Source organism: Salvelinus alpinus, chromosome 23 (assembly GCF_045679555.1).
Source record: "Salvelinus alpinus chromosome 23, SLU_Salpinus.1, whole genome shotgun sequence".
NCBI lineage: Eukaryota > Metazoa > Chordata > Actinopteri > Salmoniformes > Salmonidae > Salvelinus > Salvelinus alpinus.
The window spans coordinates 45,111,109-45,131,846 of NC_092108.1; the positions used below are offsets into that span (position 1 = coordinate 45,111,109).

Below are 20,738 nucleotides of genomic sequence, written 5' to 3' on the forward strand. Positions count from 1 at the left end.
AAAGTATCAATCTTATCCGAATCCAAAGGACCAATTAAGTAGTATAGGACAGTTACAGTACAGATACTACTAAGGAACACCCACAAATTGTCAATCTTGGGTGTAGGCCTACTATACTATACAAAATTATAGTGCTGTATCTCTTTAAGTAATTATTTCACGTACAGCCCTATTCCCACCAGCTGTTCTCCCTCACTCTGTTCTGTCTATGGTCAGGTAGTTATTGTAAAAGAGAATCTGTTCTCAATAATTTACCCGGTTAAATAAATCAATCAAATGTTTTTTACAGTGGTGGCCATTTATGACTACTCCAAGGACAAGGAGGACGAGCTGTCCTTCATGGAGGGCTCCATCATCTACATCATCAAGAAGAACGACGACGGCTGGTACGAGGGCGTCTGCAACGCCGTCACTGGCCTCTTCCCCGGCAACTACGTAGAGTCCATCATGCACTATACAGACTAAGGGCGGCCATTTTGACAGTGCAAAAACGGCAGGATGTTACAAAAAAAACGCGCTGAGTTTAGTATTTGAAACGATAAGGTAGCTTTTAGTAAGATGTTGGCATTTGTTTTGCACGGTCAAATTGTCCTGAAAGCCCCCCATCTCTTATCCACACAGAAAAACGTCAATCTTACTTTTACAGAAAAAAATAAGAAAGAATAAACAAACAAACAAATGTAAAGAAGTGCATTGCGACATGAGTGACCGAATGTTTGTTTTTGTCAGTGTCCAAATTGCAATGTTACAAAACAAGCTAAATATTCAATTTACTATGCTACATGTTGGAGGGAGGGGTGGGTTGGAAAGGTGGGCCAAGGGATAGGGAATAGGAGTTTTGAATGCAAAAAGATATGAACGTTAATTTGTTTATTTCTGGTGAAGTTATTTAGTTTTGTTTACAGTACCAGTCAAACGTTTGGACACACCTACTCATTCAAGGTTTTTACTATTTTCTACATTGTAGAATAATAGTGAAGACATCAAAACTATGAAATAACACATATTGAATCATGCAGTAACAAAAAAAAAAAGTTCCAGGTGAAGCTGGTTGAGAGAATGCCAAGAGTGTGCAAAGCTGTCATCAAGACAAAGGGTGGCTACTTTGAAGAATCTCAAATATAAAATATGTTTGATTTGTTCAACACTTTTTTAGTTGCTACATCATTCATATACATATGTGTTATTTCATAGTTTTGATGTCTTCGCTATTATTCTACAATGTAGAAAATAGTCAAATAAAGAAAAAACCTTGAATGAGTAGGTGTGTCCAAAATTTAGACTTGTATTGTATATGCATTCGGAAAGTATTCAGACCCCTTGACTTTTTCCACATTTTGTTAGGTTACAGCCATTTTCTAAAATCGATTAATATATTTTTTTCCTCATCAATCTACACACAATACTCCATAATGACAAAGCAAAAACTGGTTTTTATACATTTTTGCTAATAAAAAAAACCAACTTAAATATCACATTTACGTAAGTATTCAGACCCATTACTCAAGACTTTGTTGATGTACCTTTGGCAGCGATTACAGCCTCGAGTCTTCTTGGGTATATGACGCTACAAGCTTGGCACAACTGTATTTGGGGAGTTCTCCCATTCTTTGCAGATCCTCTCAAGCTCTGTCAGGTTGGATGGGGAGTGCATCGCAGTGCAAGAGGCGTCACTACAGTTCCGAGTTCGATCCCGGGCCGTGTCTTTATAAAATGGCGCCGGAGCAGAAGGCAGACGTTTTACGTGCCCCCAACCGATTGTGTTTTTTGTTCGTTTATCTGCGCTGTTTGTGACTTAGTTTTTTAAACTATTTTTGTACATAATGTTGCCGCTACCGTCTCTTATAACCGAAAATAACTTCTAGACATCAGGACTGCGATTACTCACCACGGACTAGCAGGTTCCTTTTTCTTCTTTCACGACTCTGACAAGCCCGAGGCGGAGGATATACGGCTCCCTCGGGAACAGGCCCCAACCCCAGTGATCTGCATGAAGAGGAGGCGGAGAAAGAGAGGCCGGAGGGCGGGCTGCCTTCTGAGGAGTAGGAGGCGATTGAATAAACCCCCACTCCCCTCAATTCTGCTTGCAAACATGCAATCTTCGGACAGTAAAATTGACGAGTTATTGGGAAGATTAAACTACCAACCAGACTTTAAAAACTGTAACATCTTATGCTTCAAGGAGTCGTGGCTGAACGACGACAATATCAACATACAGCTGGCTGGTTATACGATGTACCGGCACGATAGAACAGCGGCGTGTGGTAAGACAAGGGGCGGCGGTCTATGTATCTTACAGCTGGTGCACAAAATCTAAGGATGTCTCGAGCCATTGCTTGCCTGAGGTAGAGTTTCTCATGATAAGCTGCAGACCACATTACCTACCGAGAGAGTTTTCATATATATTCTTTGTAGCTGTTTACATACCACCACAGTCAGAGACTGGCGCCAAGATAGCATTGAATGAGCTGTATTCCGCCATAAGCAAACAAGAAAACGCTCACCCAGAGGCGGCGCTCCTAGTAGCCGGGGACTTTAATGCAGGGAAACTTAAATCAGTTTTACCTAATTTCTATCAACATGTTAAATGTGCAACCAGAGGGAAAAGAACTCTGGACCACCTATACTCCAAACACAGAGATGCATACAAAGCTCTCCCTCGCCCTCCATTTGGCAAATCTGACCATAATTCTATCCTCCTGATTCCTCCTTTCAAGCAAAAATTTAAGCAGGAAGTACCAGTGACTAGATCAATAAAAAAAGTGGTCAGATGAAGCAGATGCTAAGCTACAGGACTGTTTTGCTAGCACAGACTGGAATATGTTCCAGGATTCCTCCAATGGTATTGTACACCACATCTGTCATTGGCTTCATCAATAAGTGCATCGATGACGTCGTCCTCACAGTGACCGTACATACATACCCCAACCAGAAACCATGGATTACAGGCAGCATCCGCACTGAGCTAAAGGCTAGAGCTACAGCTTTCAAGGTGCGGGACTCTAACCCGGAAGCTTATAAGAAATCCCGCTATACTCTCAGACGAACCATCAAACAGGCAAAGCATCAATACAGGACTAAGATTGAGTCATACTACACCGGCTCTGACACTCGTCGGATGTGTCAGGGCCTGCAAACCATTACAGACTACAAAGGGAAGCACATCCGAGATCTGCCCAGAGACACTAGCCTACCGGACGAGCTTAACTACTTCTATACTCACATGCATGAGAGCACCAGCTGTACTGGAAGACTGTGTGATCACACTCTCTGCAGCCGATGTGAGTAAGACCTTTAGACAGGTCAACATTCACAAGGCCGCGGGGCCAGAAGGATTACCAGAACGTGTACTGCGAGCATGCACTGACCAACTGGCAAGTGTCTTCACTAACATTTTCAACCTCTCCCTGTCCAAGTCTGTAATACCAACATGTTTTAAGCAGACCAACATAGTGCCTGTGCCCAAGAACACTAAGGTAACCTGCCTAAATGACTACCGACCCATCACTCACGTCTGTAGCCATGAAGTGCTTTGAAAGGCTGGTCATGGCTCACATCAACACCATCATCCCAGAAGCCCTAGACCCACTCCAATTTGTATACCACCCAAACAAATCCACAGATGATGCCGTCTCTATTGCATTCCACACTGCCCATTCCCACCTGGACAAAAGGAACACCTATGTAAGAATGCTATTCATTGCCTACAGCTCAGCATTCAACACCATAGTGCCCTCAAAGGTAGGCCTGATCACCGACAACAACGAGACAGCCTATAGGGATGAGATCAGAGACCTGGCCGTGTGGTGCCAGGACAACAACCTCTCCCTCAACGTGATCAAGACAAAGGAGATGATTGTGGACCTTTAGAAAAAGAGGACTGAGCACGCCCCCATTCTCATCGACGTGGCTGCAGTGGAGCAGGTTGAGAGCTCCAAGTTCCTTGGTGTCCACGTCACCAACAAACTAACATAGTCCAAGCACACCATGACAGTTGTGAAGCGGGTACGACAAAACCTATTCCCCCTCAGGAGACTGAAAAGATTTGGCATGGGTCCTCAGATCCTCAAAAGGTTCTACAGCTGCACCATGGAGAGCATCCTGACTGGTTGCATCACTGCCTGGTATGGCAACTGCTCGGCCGCCGACCGCAAGGCACTACAGAGAGTTCATCACTGGGGAAGTACAGTTCCCGCTCAGCCCAGTCAAAACTGTTCGCTGCTCTGGCACCCCAATGGTGGAACAAACTCCCTCACGACGCCAGGTCAGCGGAGTCAATCACCACCTTCCGGAGACACCTGAAACCCCACCTCTTTAAGGAATACCTAGGATAGGAGAAAGTAATCCTTCTAACCCCCCCCCCCCCCCTTAAAAGAGTTAGATGCACTATTGTAAAGTGGTTGTTCCACTGGATATCATAAGGTGAATGCACCAATTTGTAAGTCGCTCTGGATAAGAGCGTCTGCTAAATGACTTAAATGTAAATGTAAATGTAAATGGGTCAAGCTTCCTGCCATCCAGGACCTCTATACCAGGCGGTGTCAGAGTAAGGCCCTGAAAATTGTCAAAGACTCCAGCCACCCTAGTCATAGTCTGTTCTCTCTGCTACCACGCGGCAACCGGTACCGGAGCGCCAAGTCTAGGTCAAAGAGGCTTCTAAACAGCTTCTGCCCCCAAGCCATAAGACTCCTAAACATCTAGTCAAATGGCTACCCAGACTATTCACATTGCCCCCCTCCCCTCTCCACACCACTGCCACTCTCTGTTGTCATCTATGCATAGTCACTTTAATTAACTCTACCTACACGTACATACTACCTCAACCGGTGCCCCGCACATTGACTCTGTACCGGCACCCCCCTGTATATATTGTTATTTTTTACTGCTCCTCTTTAATTACTTCACGTTTATCTCTTATTCTTATCCATATTTTTTGAAACTGCACTGTCGGTTAGGGGCTCGTAAGTAAGCATTTCACTGTAAGGTCTACACCTATTGTATTCGGCGCATGTGACGAATAAAATTTGATTTGTGTCAAATCCGACCACGACCGAGAGATCCATGAGGCGGCGCACAATTGGCCCAGCATCATCTGGGTTAGGGGAGGGTTTGGCCTTCCGGGTTGTCCTTGTCCCATCGCGCTCTAGCAACTCCTGTGGCGGGCCAGGCACATGCACGCTGACACGGTTGCCAGTTGGACAGTGTTTCCTCCGACTCATTGGTGCGGCTGGCTTCCGGATTAAGCGAGCAGTGTTTTAAGAAGCAGTATGGCTTGACAGGGTCGTGTTTCGGGGACGCATGGCTCTCGACCTTCGCCTCTCCGGAGTCCATACGGGACCTCCCTGACCAAGGCCCCTTCTCCCCCGATTGCTCAGTTTGGCCGGGCGGCCAGCTCTAGGAAGAGTCTTGGTGGTTCCAAACTTCTTCCATTTAAGAATGATGGAGGCCACTGTGTTCTTGTGGACCTTCAATGCTGCAGAAATGTTTTGGTACCCTTCACCAGATCTGTGCCTGGACACAATCATGTATCTGAGCTCTACGGACAATTCCTCATGGCCTTGGTTTTGCTCTGACTTGCACTGTCAACTGTGGGATCTTTATATAGACAGGTGTGTGTCTTTCCAAATCATGTCCAATCAATTGAAGTTAACACAGGTGGACTCCAATCAAGTTGTGCAAACATCTCAAGGATGATCAATGGAAACAGGATACACCTGAGCTCAATTTCGAGTCTCATAGCAAAGGGTCTGAATACTTATGTAAATAAGGTATTTCTGTTTTTTATTTGTAAAACATTTGCACAAAAAAATAACAACTGTTTTCAGTTTGTCATTATGCGGTATTGTGTGTAGATTGATCAGATGATCATTTTTTAAATCCATTTTAGAATAAGGCTGTATCGTAACAAAATATGGAAAAAGTCAAAGGGTCTGAATACTTTCCAAATGCACTGTATACGTATATATATACTGTAATGTGAGAAGCTGCCAGTTTGTGTGTCAGTAGTGTTTTACCTGTGATTTTCCATCTACGTCTTTTGAGTGGTCAATGGCATGCAAGATGTGCCAGGTAGGGATGATGTTACTCGCTCTTATTTAGTCATTTTCCGGGTTTTCTTAGATTTTTCACTTTTAGTGCCATTTCTACCCTCAGTTTAGCCAATTGTCACTTGATATTACGTTTTTTTTTTATGTAAAAAAATGTATTATATCTTACTTATTTTATGCTGTCGGGCTACTGTAGCAAAACGTGAAGAAACGGATTATTGTACATTCTACTCCATCATGGCTCCATTGTGTTGGAAAGTCTGCACTGATTAGTACTCAATGGCTTTTTATATGACATCAATCACATGGCTTTGATTGCAACACACGTTTGATTGCGTTCTGGCTATCCAAACGTTCCATTATCGTTGTTAGTTATATCAACCTGGCTTTGACAGTGGCCTCTGGTTAGGTGCTTATCTTTGGTACTTGATAACCGTTATCACCTACCATCATCAACACAACCTCCAAACAAGGACGCAAGACTGTCAAAAAAAAATGGTGTAGGCTACTAGCCTACTTATTGAGCAGAACAGAGTGATTTGTAACAGTGGTAAACGTTCAACCTTGAACGGAACCTTGCTCTATCATTTCTATCACAATGAATGTAGGCAATTCAGCAGTGCATTGTGGACTCAAATGTACTACATTGATTGTATTTTAAAAGATGCAGACACGTTTGTGCCACGCATTTATGATGAACTAATATTCCACACACATTTTCAGTGCTTATTAATGCCTACACGACTTTATTGTAAACGTGACATGATGACGTTATAACTAAATACTTCCATGCAAATATGTAGGTTGCTTGTAGTCGGATGGCCTTACCTCTTACATCCTGTCATTTGAGGTTTATTTTTCATGAGCCATCAGTGATGTTACGAATAGGTTACGGTTATGACAATAGGTTGCGACCACATGGAGTGGGCGTTATGACGCGCAGACAAAGTTGAATTCAAGCTGGCCACGTGCGGCCTCCCGAGTGGCGGAGTGGTCTAAGGCACTGGGTTCGGAGTCCCGGGTCTGTCGCAGCCATGGGGCGACAGGGAGACCCATGGGGCGGCGCACTACTGGCCCAGCGTCGTCCAGGTTAGGGGAGAGTTTGGCCGGCAGGGATGTCCTTGTCCCATTGCGCACTTGCAACTCCTGTTGGGGGCCGGGCGCAGTACACGGTCACCAGGTGCACGGTGTTTCCTCTGACACATTGGTGTGGCTGGCTTCCGGGTTGAGTGGACATTGTGTCAAGAAGCAGGTCGGGTTTTTTCGGAGAACACGCAGCTCTCGACCTAGAGAAAGAAAATGAGAGGGAGAGAGAGAGAGCAAGGGATAAAGAGAGAAAGAGAGGGAAAGTGTGAGAGAGAAAGAACGAAAAATAACTAGAGCGAGAGAGGGAGAGACAGTGGAGGAGAGAGAAAGAAGGAAAGAAAGTAAGAGAGAAAGAGAAAGAGAGAGAGACCTGTCGTCCCCTGGTTCCAAATATAGTATACTCTGTTTTTTTGTTATTGTGGCTTTTTTTTATTCATTAAAGACGCAGACATGACAAAATCCGTTTTTGTTCAGAGCATTGCTTTGTACATACGTTTGTTTGGCTTTTTGTCTCGGATGAGACACAACTGTAATTACCAATTGGATACCATGAAATTGGGGAGAAAACAGGGTAAAACAATGTTTGAATTAAATAAAGAAGCTTGCCACGTGCCCTTGTGTGGAAGACCATGTAATGCCAACATGTTCAACACAAACAGTATTCAACCTCAATGTATGCATACATAAAAAAACATGACATTTTTTACTGGGTATAATCATTTGCCACTACATCCAGTTATTGACTGTACTTTTAACTCCATCATTTTTGTGAGAGAGAAAAAACGACTTTTCCTACCGAAGCATTTTTAGTTGTTTTGAAATACTTTGTCTGAGACTGCTGTACATGGTTAAGTAGCGGTGTGTATTTTTATTTATTCATATTTTCCTAGAAAAATATAATGAGACAACCACTCACATGCAGCAGAACATTGCATGTATGTTTACCACTAAAACTTAAAACATTTCAGGGCACCAGGGCTCAAGTTATCTTGATTTTATGTCTGTTTTCTTATATGAAACGTGGAAAAAGTGATGATCTGTATGTTCATGTGAACAGAATCTGATTTGTCTTCTTTCCTCTCGGTTTGTATATATAATGTGTTCATTGAAATGTATGTACAGTCCTTTTGTAATAAACAGCTCGCCGAAACAACAGATGAAGCTAGTTTTTGGTGGGGGATTTCTCCTTGGGACAGTTAAAGAACAGCATTGGAAATCCAATAACTTTCTATGGCTTTTTGCCAAACAAATTAACACCCAATAATACTGCCCATAAAGCCACACACACACACATCAGTGGAGGCTCCTCAGAGGACTGGGAGGACCATGCTCAGTGAATTTCATAAAAATAGTGAAACATTAAAAAAGTTATCCTTTTTAGATAAAACTATACAAAATATACAATATTTACGTCACCAAATAATTGATTAAAATACACAATGTTTTGCAATGAAGGTCTACAGTAGCCTCAGCAGCACTCTGTAGGGTAGCACCATGGTGTAGCCGGAGGACAGCTAGCTTCTGTCCTCTGGGTACATTGACTTCAATACAAAACCTAGGAGGCTCATGGTTCTCACCGCCTTCCATAGACTTACACCAGGGCTGCCCAACCCTCTTCCTGGAGATCTACCATCCTGTGGGTTTTCAGTCCAACCCTAATTTAACACACATTTTCCTGTTTGACCGCTAGGTTTTATGGGTATTATAACAATCACATTATTACACATCAATGATTTTACTCCTTGCTTGGACTAACTCATTCTTAGCCCTTTTGTCAATCTATGTAGTGTGTTGTGTTGTTGTTTTTTGTCTTCCCAGTCAAATCCTGTCCTGCACTGGTCAAGCCTCTGAACACCTCAACTCATGCCTAATTCCCTCACTGCTGTGATCCCTTTCCAACACGGTGTAATTAGCCCTCTCATTCCCCATAATATTGTACTATAAATGTCTTTATTAAATGCTTTAGGTTAAAATAATTAGTCTTTGCCGATTTTTGAAACACACCTTGTCGTCTCCGTGCGTTACGTGCCTATACCGTGGGTCTCCCATCCTCCTCAAAATGTTTGTCACCAGCCTCCATAGACCCTAAAGTCAACGCAGGAAGTGTAAGCACTATTGGATGCGTGAGCACACGCTCTCCACATGGGTGCGCCAGCAAAGCCCACTGTCAATGTGGACCCCCGGGTACTTGTATGAGTTTACCTGCTTAATGTTCTTTCCGTGTACCACCATGGGGATGTAGTCTCCAATGGACTTAGAGTCAAGGATCATCTCCTAAGTTTTTTTCACATTCAGTTGTAGGTGATGTTCATCACACCATCTGACGAATCCTTCAATCGCCGCCCTGTAGCCGTTGGTGTCAGAGCCTTTGTTTAAGAGTCCGAGGACAGCGGTTTTGTCCGAGAACTTAACTATGTAGTTGTTGCGGTGCTTGCAGAGCAGATGCAGTAGTTTGTGTACAGCGTGAAGAGGATAGGCGACCTTGAGGTGACCTTGAGGATAAGGCGCCTCTTCTTGAACTGCGCTGTTGGTTAAGGGCTTGTAAGTAAGCATTTCACGGTAAGGTTGTTGTATTCGGCACATGTGACAAATAAAGTTTGATTTGATTTATGGAAGCACTGTTGGCAGCCATTACAGATGTGAATCATTTTGAATAAGATTAGGATTGTGGTGGCAGAATCATGTTATGGGTATGCTTGTTGCTGGAAGGGGCTGGGGAGTTTGTTAGGATCAAAATAAATATGAAAAGAGCAAAGGACAGGTAAAAAGTTAGAGGAAAACCCGCCAAAGTCTTTTGAATACCTAACCCTGCGATAGTTATATATTTTTTGCGGAACAATTGCACAAATTCTAACGCTAAAGATACACCAGAATGGCTTTCTAAGAGGTGTTGAGTGTTCCTAAATAGTCTAGTCTCAGTCCTGACCTAAATCTGCTTGAAAATATTATTGTCCATCAATGATTCCCAACCCAAAATACTGAGTTTGAGTCATTTTGACAAAACCCCTAAGAGTTGTGCAAGGTTAGTAGAATCTTATTAAAAATGATTCACAGCTGTAATGGCTGCCAAAGGTGCTTTCACACTGGGGTGTGAAGACATTGGCAATCAATACATTTTCATTTCTTAACATTTTCTATAAATGTTTTTTCACTTTGAACAAGAGAAGTAAGTTGTAATCCTTTTTATATTTAATTTTAATATGAAGACAGTGCAATATGTAGACTTTCAGTAGCGACTGCATTGTTGGTTAAGGGCTTGTAAGTAAGCATTTCACTGTAAGGGTACACCTGTTGTATTCGGCACATGTGACAAATAAAATTTGATTTGATGTAGGAGCTTACAAATGCAATCCCACCCCCAAGAAGGTAATTATCATGGATTTTTTTGTATAAAAAAATCAAATTATCGATATCAAACATTTGAATGATTGATAGTTGTATTTTTTTATATAAAAAATTATAATTATTGATATAAACATTTTAATTATTGATATAAATTGTTTTAATTATTCATATAAAAAATGATATGAATATGTTCAAAGGGCTTTCCTAAATGCGTGGTACTTTGGATTATCTTGTGATCTCGACAAAACAACTTCTGTTATCCCCCCCCCCCCAGATAGCATATGAACACGTCATATGCAAGAGAAGCATAATAATTCATGTCCAACTTTGTAAAATAGCAGGAAATGTGTTTTTAAATGTAAAAAACTGAGTTAGAGCTGTCAAATCCACAAGTGGCTGCCGGCATTAAACCTAAAGAGGACATTACCATTGGCTGCACGGAGTAGCATTAACAGAAATCCTATGCAGCCTTGTTTTCTACACCTCGATTAGGATGATAGAAATCCTCATTATTTAGGTCAATGATTTTTCAATTTGAGCATAATTATTTCTATTTAGCCTAGATTTTCTCGTTCTGAACTTTAACCGGAGTGGGGTGGATGTGGCTTCGTGACAATGACCGCAAGAGCAGCTGCTCACCGATTTGATGGCTCCAATGCAGTTCCACCTCTGACACTGCCAAGACATCCGTATGTGGGTGTCTGCCTTTCCCGGTTATCGCTTGATCTGATTGAATCTAGCCTCTAGGTCTGATATATTCAATACAGAAATAACCCAAGAACATGCATCATCAGTTAAATATATACAGTGGGTAGAACAAGTATTTGATACACTGCCGATTTTGCAGGTTTTCCTACTTACAAAGCATGTAGAGGTCTGTAATTTTTATCATAGGTACACTTCAACTGTGAGAGACGGAATCTAAAACAAAAATCCAGAAAATCACATTGTATGATTTTTAAGTAATTAATTAGCATTTTATTGCATGACATAAGTATTTGATCACCTACCAACCAGTAAGAATTCCGGCTCTCACAGACCTGTTAGTTTTTCTTTAAGAAGCCCTCCTGTTCTCCACTCATTACCTGTATTAACTGCACCTGTTTGAACTCGTTACCTGTATAAAAGACACCTGTCAAAACACATTCAATCAAACAGACTCCAACCTCTCCACAATGGCCAAGACCAGAGAGCTGTGTAAGGACATCAGGGATAAAATTGTAGACCTGCACAAAGCTGGGATGGGCTACAGGACAATAGGCAAGCAGCTTGGTGAGAAGGCAACAACTGTTGGCGCAATTATTAGAAAATGGAAGAAGTTCAAGATGACGGTCAATCACCCTCGGTCTGGGGATCCATGCAAGATCTCACCTCGTGGGGCATCAATGATCATGAGGAAGGTGAGGTATCAGCCCAGAACTACACGGCAGGACCTGGTCAATGACCTGAAGAGAGCTGGGACCACAGTCTCAAAGAAAACCATTAGTAACACACTACGCCGTCATGGATTAAAATCCTGCAGCGCACGCAAGTTCCTCCTGCTCAAGCCAGCGCATGTCCAGGCCCGTCTGAAGTTTGCCAATGACCATCTGGATGATCCAGAGGAGGAATGGGAGAAGGTCATGTGGTCTGATGAGACAAAAATAGAGCTTTTTGGTCTAAACTCCACTCGCCGTGTTTGGAGGAAGAAGAAGGATGAGTACGACCCCAAGAACACCATCCCAACCGTGAAGCATGGAGGTGGAAACATCATTCTTTGGGGATGCTTTTCTGCAAAGGGGACAGGACGACTGCACCGTATTGAGGGGAGGATGGATGGGGCCATGTATCGCGAGATCTTGGCCAACAACCTCCTTCCCTCAGTAAGAGCATTGAAGATGGGTCGTGGCTGGGTCTTCCAGCATGACAACGACCCGAAACACACAGCCAGGGCAACTAAGGAGTGGCTCCGTAAGAAGCATCTCAAAGTCCTGGAGTGGCCTAGCCAGTCTCCAGACCTGAACCCAATAGAAAATCTTTGGAGGGAGCTGAAAGTCCGTATTGCCCAGCGACAGCCCCGAAACCTGAAGGATCTGGAGAAGGTCTGTATGGAGGAGTGGGCCAAAATCCCTGCTGCAGTGTGTGCAAACCTGGTCAAGAACTACAGGAAACCTATGATCTCTGTAATTGCAAACAAAGGTTTCTGTACCAAATATTAAGTTCTGCTTTTCTGATGTATCAAATACTTATGTCATGCAATAAAATGCTAATTAATTACTTAAAAATCATACAATGTGATTTTCTGGATTTTTGTTTTAGATTCCGTCTCTCACAGTTGAAGTGTACCTATGATAAAAATGACAGACCTCTACATGCTTTGTAAGTAGGAAAACCTGCAAAATCGGCAGTGTATCAAATACTTGTTCTCCCCACTGTATATATTATTTAACTAGGCAAGTCAGTTAAGAACAAATTCTTATTTACAATGACAGCCTACCAGGGAACAGTGGGTTAACTGCCTTGTTCAGAACGACAGATTGTTTTACCTTGTCAGCTCAGGGATTTGATCCAGCAACCTTTTGGTTCCTGGCCCAACGCTCTAACCACTAGGCTACTGTACCTGCCGCCTCAGTCAATGGTTTGGAAATGTCTTCACTACATTCCATTGTCCAATAATGTATTTTCAGATCAGTTACTTCAAGGAAGGAAGGGTGTGTTTTATTGGAGCAGGGCCCGTCACCTCCAGAGGGTTGTATTTCAGCAAGCATTGTCCATGTAGACTGGGCCTGCCTGTCTGTAGGTAGGTTGAGAATGTCATATGGTTGTCTTGGTTGTGCATTGAGGGGGTGGAGCTCCTTCCCTAGACCCCAGAGCCCCAACCAGAAGGGGGCGGGGGAATAAAGTATGGGGGAGGTTCAGGAAGGTCCTCCTGAGGGGTGTGTCCATTTGCTGAGGAAAGGAAAACAATATTTATTATTTAGATTATGTTTTGGGGTTGACCATATTATATTCCATTTGTGTGTGGTTTTTGCTTAACTCTCCTAATGGGTACCAGAAATCCTCAAAAGGATATTAAAACAACACAATTCAGACAGGAGGAAAATTGCTATTTTAGGTTTAGGGATTAGAATTCGGGTTAGGATTAAGGTTAGGGGCTATGGTAAGGTTTAGGGAAAATAGGATTTTGAAAGGGAATACATTTTTGGTCCCCATAAGGATGTGCGTACAGTTGATGTTGGAGGTTTACATACACTTATGTTGGAGTCATTAAAACTCATTTTTCAACCACTTCAAATTTTCTTGTTAACAAACTATAGTTTGGCAAGTCAGTTAGGACATCCAGTGGGTCAGAAGTTTACATACACTAAGTTGACTGTGCCTTTAAACAGCTTGGAAAATTGCAAAAAATTATGTCATGGCTTTAGAAGCTTCTGATAGGCTAATTGACACCATTTGAGTCAATTGGAGGTGTACCTGTGGATGTATTTCAAGGCCTACCTTCAAACGCACTGCCTCTTTGCTTGACATCATGGGAAATCAAAAGAAATCAGCCAAGACCTCAGAAAAAAAATTGTAGACCTCCACAAGTCTGGTTCATCCTTGGGAGCAATTTCCAAACGCCTGAAGGTACCACGTTCATCTGTACAAACAATAGTATGCAAGTATAAACACCATGAGACCACGCAGCTGTCATACCGCTCAAGAAGGAGACGCGTTCTGTCTCATAGAGATGAACGTACTTTGGTGCGAAAAGTGCAAACCAATCCCAGAACAACAGCAAAGGACCTTGTGAAGATGCTGGAGGAAACGGGTACAAAAGTATCTATATCCACAGTAAAACGAGTCCTATATCGACATAACCTGAAAGGCCGCTCAGCAAGGAAGAAGCCACTGCTCCAAAACCGCCATAAAAAGCCAGACTACAGTTTGCAACTGCACATGGGGACAAAGATCGTACTTTTTGGAGAAATGTCCTCTGGTCATAATGACCATCGTTATGTTTGGAGGAAAAAGGGGGAGGTTTGCAAGCTGAAGAACACCATCCCAACCGTGAAGCACGGGGGTGGCAGCATCATGTTGTGGGTGTGCTTTGCTGCAGGAGGGACTGGTGCACTTCACAAAATAGATAGAATCATGAGGAAGGAAAATTATGCGGCTATATTGAAGCAACATCAGTCAGGGAGTTAAAGCTTGGTCGCAAATGGGTCTTCCAAATGGACAATGACTCCAAGCATACTTCCAAAGTTGTGGCAAAATGGCTTAATGACAACAAAATCAAGGTATTGAAGTGGCCATCACAAAGCCCTGACCTCAATTCCATAGAAAATTTGTGGGCAGAACTGAAAAAGCGTGTGCAAGCAAGGAGGCCTACAAACCTGACTCAGTTACACCAGCTCTGTCAGGAGGAATGGGCCAAAATTCACCCAACTTATGTGGGAAGCTTGTGGAAGGCCTTGAAAAGTTTGACCCAGGTTAAATCATTTAAAGGCAATGCTACCAAATACTAACTGAGTGTATGTAAACCTTTGACCCACTGGGAATGTGATGAAAGAAATAAAAGCTGAAATAAATCATTCTCTCTACTATTATTCTGACATTTCACATTCTTAAAATAAAGTGGTGATCCTAACTGACCTAAGACAGAGGATTCTTACTAGGATTAAATGTCAGGAATTGTGAAAATTAGTTTAAATGTATTTGGCTAAGGTGTATGTAAACTTCCGACTTCAACTGTATGTGTGTAATTGTGTCACCTCTGTGCACAGTAGGTGTGGAAGGGCTGGAGGCAGGCAGACTAGTCAGGTGCAGAGTGGAGCTGATCGTTGATGCTCTCCTCACTGCCATCTGGTAGTTCTTGTACAGGGTGGCCCCATACTAAACAAAGATAGATACAATAGGTACACACAACATACAGTGCAGTGAAAAAGTATTTGCCCCCCTTTTGAATTTTCTCTACTTTTGCATATTTTTGATACTGAATGTTATCAGATATTCAACCAAAACCTAATATTAGATAAATGGAACCTGAGAAACTTACATGCCAAGTAAATACCATATGTTGTGTTCCCTACAGGTTATAGAGAAGAGCACAAGCTCTGAACTCATTGTCATTGTCCCCATGGGGAAATTTTGTTGTAGTACACGTTTAAAGTAGTGTTTAAATACAGTAGACAACAAGTTGACAATACAACATTCATTACAGTTACATACCAATAAAAAGACACTAGGCTGCTGGCCTTACTGGGTTGATAGGAACACTAGCCTGAGCTGTTTAGGAGGGATATCACACCTGGCACAAATTATTGTCTAGTTCTGTTCAGACCTTAGTTCTACCTCTGCTACAGATCCAGCACCAGACCCAGCCCCCATACCAGAACACCGGAAGAAGCGCGGAGGTGGGATCAAAGATCTAACCTTCATCTGGAGCGAGCAGATCACTGGGAAGTGCTTGCTTCTCAAGTTGTCCTCCTCCCCTCTACAGACCCAGATCCGGACCCAGTTCCCGGTTCCTGCCCCCCCCAGTTTTCAACCTCAGCACGACTTCCAGTCCCGGTCCCAGCCCCAACACAGGCAACAACTCTGGACACAGCACCGACTAACCACAACTGCCACCTCCATCCAGCAACTGCCAGCCCAGATCCCACCCCTTCCCCAACACAAAGAAGCAGACATGTTGTGGACTGACTGACCAACGGACTGATTCTCTCTATTTTTTAAATGAATGATTATTGAATTTTAACTTGTGCCATTTTACCTGTGAAGAAATGTACAAAAAATCTAATACAAAAATGACCCAGTCCTACCTACCTACAGATTGTGGAAATCTGCTCTTTTAGCATGTCAAAGATGATAAAACAAAAACACTATACTAAATACTACAGCAATCTCCGCAAAAACACAACAGTAAATACTACAGTATACTACAATCTGCAAAAATACTACATTAATTGCTATAGTATTATACTTACTATAGTATTATACCACCGTTTTCTTTTAACAGAGTATTTATGCTATAGTTAACTGCAAATACTACAGTATTCACTATGAATACTATAGTATTTATACCATAGTATACTATAGTATTTTTTCATGTGGGAGTTGCTAGGACCATGCTGGAAAGAATAATGTGAAAGGAATACAACTAATAACTGAGCCAGCACAGTACAGCTCAGGTTGGCAAGATAGTGGGAAAAGAGTATTAATAAAGCCTGACCTTGGCTACTCTGATGGAGTTGACCCAGAGGGAGAGAGTGAGCTCATCATCACAACACAGGAATCTGATGTATTGGGACTCCTTCTGGATCTGAGGATGCTGAAGGGAAAAGAACAGAACAAATGGCATTGATGGTAATCTCTGCTCTTAGAGCAGCATCTGCTGTGCGTGCAATGTCTGTCGCAAAATACTGTATTGATGCTTGATTCAGTGCTCCGTCTTTGTTCAAGTAGTCCAGTATTTTTGTTGTTGTAGTTCATCAAAGAGACAACAGGGGGCAGCCAATGCTCACATGAGTCAAGCCATTAGAGGAGCGCTATTTGTATTGCACTACCGTGTTTCAAGTTTGATTAGTCGTACGTACAGGATACACGTGGTGTACACTGTCCAACGAAATGCTTACATCCATGTGGGTCCATGTGGGTTGCACTTCCATGTTCTCAAACCCTCTCACATTAAGAACCTTTCTCATTCATGTTAAGAATGTCTGAACATTCTCATACACACAATAAATGACGAGTAAAAAATAAAGGCCCTAATTTGAACCATAACTTTGTTGCCTGTTTGAAATCAAATTTGAAGATAAACTATTTTTTTTACTAACTTTTTGGCTTTACACTTAGAAACAAAGGAGCTATCTAGAACCTAGAATGGTTCTTTGGCTGTCCCCATAGGAGAACCCTTTGAATAATATTTTTTGGTTCCCGGTAGAACCCTTTAGGCTTCCATGTAGGCCCCTTTCCACAGAGAGTTCTACGTGGACCAAAAGGGGTTCTCCCTGGAACCAAAAAGGGTTCTTTCTATGGGGACAGCTGAAGAATTCTTTTGGAACCCTTTTTTCTAAGAGTTTAGGGACACTGGTGAGGAAGAATGTTTTTCTCCAAAATGGACAGAAAACAATTGTGGTTATATGTTGTTATGAACCATACAGTTTAAATATACGCTAAAATTCAAGGTAAACAGCAACTTAAGTTAACTTCTATAATGTACCTTTAAAAACAGATAATTGTCAGACATGGTTCTGCAAGTAACTGACATAAATATTAAGCAACCAATATTGAAAGAAATTACTAAGAGAAGAGAAACCCCAGAGACTCTGAGGGCAGACTTCATCCTAAAAGTAAACAAGGAAATAAAAGGAGACCTTCTGTTCTACACGGATGATCCTAATGCTTGGCACACACCTCTCCATAAGGGCATAAAATGTCAGAAAACAGAACAATGAGGCAACTGTACATTGATTCCACCCCCAAATGTAACATTCATATTCATAACAACGGCACTGTGATGGATCAAGGTTCGGAGGCCAGTCTGGCTCAATTTGTTTACTACTTCGACCAAATAAAACCTCTTCTTGCTGAACTTACAACCGCTCCACTGTCACTACCTACAACAGCCTCCACTCCCTCTGTGCCCCAGTATGTAGTCCCCAGTGTCCCTCTCCCTCCCTCGCATGCAGCAGACACAGCCCTGAGCACGCCTCTCTCACACGTGACACCTGCATCATATAGAGGAGGAGATCAGCCTGGTGCGTCAGCATAGGGGTGAGATCCAGGAGCTGCAGTGTGCAATGAAAAATGTTGAGGACAACCAGGCTCTCGGGATGGACGTGCGCAGTCTTAGAGAGGAACTGTCCAGCACAGACAACACCAGCCACATGCACGACCTCCAGAAGGAGTTACAGTACATGAGCTAAGGCAGGAATTTCTCAGCCACCACCATCCATCTACAAAGAGTCACACAAAAACGCAGGACCAGGCCAACAGCTGAGTCAGAACCCACCTACCAACCCAACCAACAAATGCACCAACCCAGCTGACCCTCTCCATGCCCATCTCACGGCCTGTAATTACTCCCATCACTCCTGCCATCCTCCATAGACTTGACGAAAAACCAGACATTATATTAATGATGGACTCAAATGGAAAGTTTATATAGAGAATCAACTTTTCCCAAATAAAAAGGTGTCAAAGTTATGGTGCCCCACAACAGAGAGAGCTACTGGGTGAAATAACACAGTGTGCCATCACAGCAGCAAGATTTGTAACCTGTTGCCACAAGAAAAGGGCAACCGGTGAAGAACAAACACCATTGTAAATACAACCCATATTTATGTTTATTTATTTTCCCTTTTGTACTTTAACCATTTGCACATCGTTACAACGCTGTACATATACATAATACGACATTTGTAATGTCTTTATTCTTTTGGAACTTCTGTGAGTGTAATGTTTACTGTTAATTTTTATTGTTTATTTCACTTTGTATATTATCTACTTCACTTGCTTTGGCAATGTTAACGTATGTTTCCCATGCCAATAAAGCCCCTTGCATTGAAATTTAGTTGAATTGAGAGCTATGGAGCTCATGACTGTGGCCCAGCTTGCTCACCAAGCCATATCATCATTCACACCTGGGGACCAATGACCTGCGTGCCCAACAGGAGAGGGTGGCCACATCACTAAGGGGACTGATAGACAGGGCCTCCACCATCTTACCCCTTGCAAAGATAGTAATATCTACCCTGCTCCAGAGGAGAGACTTCCAATAATGCCACCATCCAGAGGGTAAATGCCAGCCTTTCTCGGGACTGTGTGCTATGGCCCACTATTCCACCCTCAGCCTGCACTGTCTTTAAGACAATGTGGCCAGTCCACCTCACCCACCAACTCCATGAGACAAATAAGACACTCCTTTAGACCTGAGCCTTATAGAGATAGAAGAACAGCCAGCAACACTGACCCCCACACCACCCTACACCACTTATCTCCCAGGAACTGCATGCAGATAGACTGAGCTATGCCCAAGCCGCAAACAGTCAGAGGCCCCATGCACAGTTTGGAGCATCGGTGGTCACACTGCCCTCCACACCACCCTCTTCAATTCCCACTACAACCTCCTTCTCATACTGCCAGACCAGGTCCGCCTCAGCACAGCTCTACCAGACCAGGCCCGCCTCAGCAAAGCTCTACCAGACCCATCACAGCACAGCACAGCTCTACCAGACCAGGCCCACCTCAACTGCCCAGCTCTACACAGCACCGACCACTACCCTAGGGTGTGGCAAAACACTGTTGAGGGTAGTGCACCACATGATGCAGTCCACACCATGTATCATTCACATCATCAGCCCTCATGTGCTGAGAGTTTTGAGCTTTGCCAGTCACACTGCCCTCCACACCACCCTCAATTCCCCCTACAACCTCCCCCCCAAGCTAGTTTTGGTTACCTTCCCTACTCCCATCCCCAGGACATGCCTGGGACACTTCTTCCCCCCATGGCAGCCCCAACCCTGCAACAGGAGCCACACCAATGCCTCCTGTGCACACCCATAATGGAGCATTGGCAGGAGCTTCATCAGGGTGGACTGAGCTCTGCCAACACTGCTCTCCCAGTTCCCACTCCAGCCCCTGCATCCAGTGACTTGAGGGATGTCTGTCAAATGCTCAGTCTACTCTGCTCTCATGTGGTTGCCCAGGGACCTTGGCAAAGTCTCAGCTCACTCAACAAATAGCTGCAGATGACCCTATGCCTGTCAGCTCTTATGGGAATGAGCTGAATACCCCCCGGACTTTAATTCTAGTAGGGGGCTTGGGCTAATGCACCTAAATGTGCGAAGTATGATTGAAAGAATGGACACAATTGACATTTGTCCTGACATTCTGGTTCTCTCAGAAACATGGTTAAATGGTTCTGTATCTGATAAAGACATTGAAGTAAATTATTATCATGTATTTAGGTGTGACAGATTACAGAAAGGGGAGGAGTGGCCATATATGTCAAATCTAATTTCATGGAGTGCCAATCTTTAGATATTTCTGTTCCCAATAAATTTGAGCTCCTGGTTGTAGATGTGTCCATAAACTAGAATACACATTTATTTGTTAATGGGATTTACCGCCCCCCTGCTGCCATGGCGGACGTTACTGGTGGTATAGCCGAGTGTTTAACACATTTCTTGTCCTCGGAGTTGGTGATTTGAGGGGATTTGAGTCTGGGTTGGCTATCCCCGGCCACAGATCAATTTAAAAGTATATGCATTGATTTGAATCTGACTCAATTGATCT

General features: G+C 43.1%; 2 protein-coding genes across 6 annotated transcripts in view; one reads left to right on the plus strand and one right to left on the minus strand.

Annotated features, from left to right (window-relative positions):
- LOC139551135 (abl interactor 1-like) overlaps nucleotides 1-8,288 on the plus strand; it is a 49,190-nt gene extending 40,902 nt beyond the window's left edge. For all 5 annotated transcript variants that reach the window (XM_071362549.1, XM_071362552.1, XM_071362550.1 and 2 more), the window contains one exon: nucleotides 290-8,288. In XM_071362549.1, coding sequence (XP_071218650.1) covers nucleotides 290-465 — 176 coding nt within the window. In that variant the 3' untranslated portion in view covers nucleotides 466-8,288. The remainder of the gene's footprint in view (nucleotides 1-289) is intronic.
- Nucleotides 8,289-11,355: 3,067 nt separating this feature from the next.
- LOC139551136 (amyloid beta A4 precursor protein-binding family B member 1-interacting protein-like) overlaps nucleotides 11,356-20,738 on the minus strand; it is a 39,089-nt gene continuing 29,706 nt past the window's right edge. Inside the window, exons 11-13 of the mRNA XM_071362554.1 lie at nucleotides 16,672-16,770; nucleotides 15,212-15,332; nucleotides 11,356-13,406 (exon numbers count right to left, since the gene is read on the minus strand). Coding sequence (XP_071218655.1) covers nucleotides 13,318-13,406; nucleotides 15,212-15,332; nucleotides 16,672-16,770 — 309 coding nt within the window. The 3' untranslated portion in view covers nucleotides 11,356-13,317. The remainder of the gene's footprint in view (nucleotides 13,407-15,211; nucleotides 15,333-16,671; nucleotides 16,771-20,738) is intronic.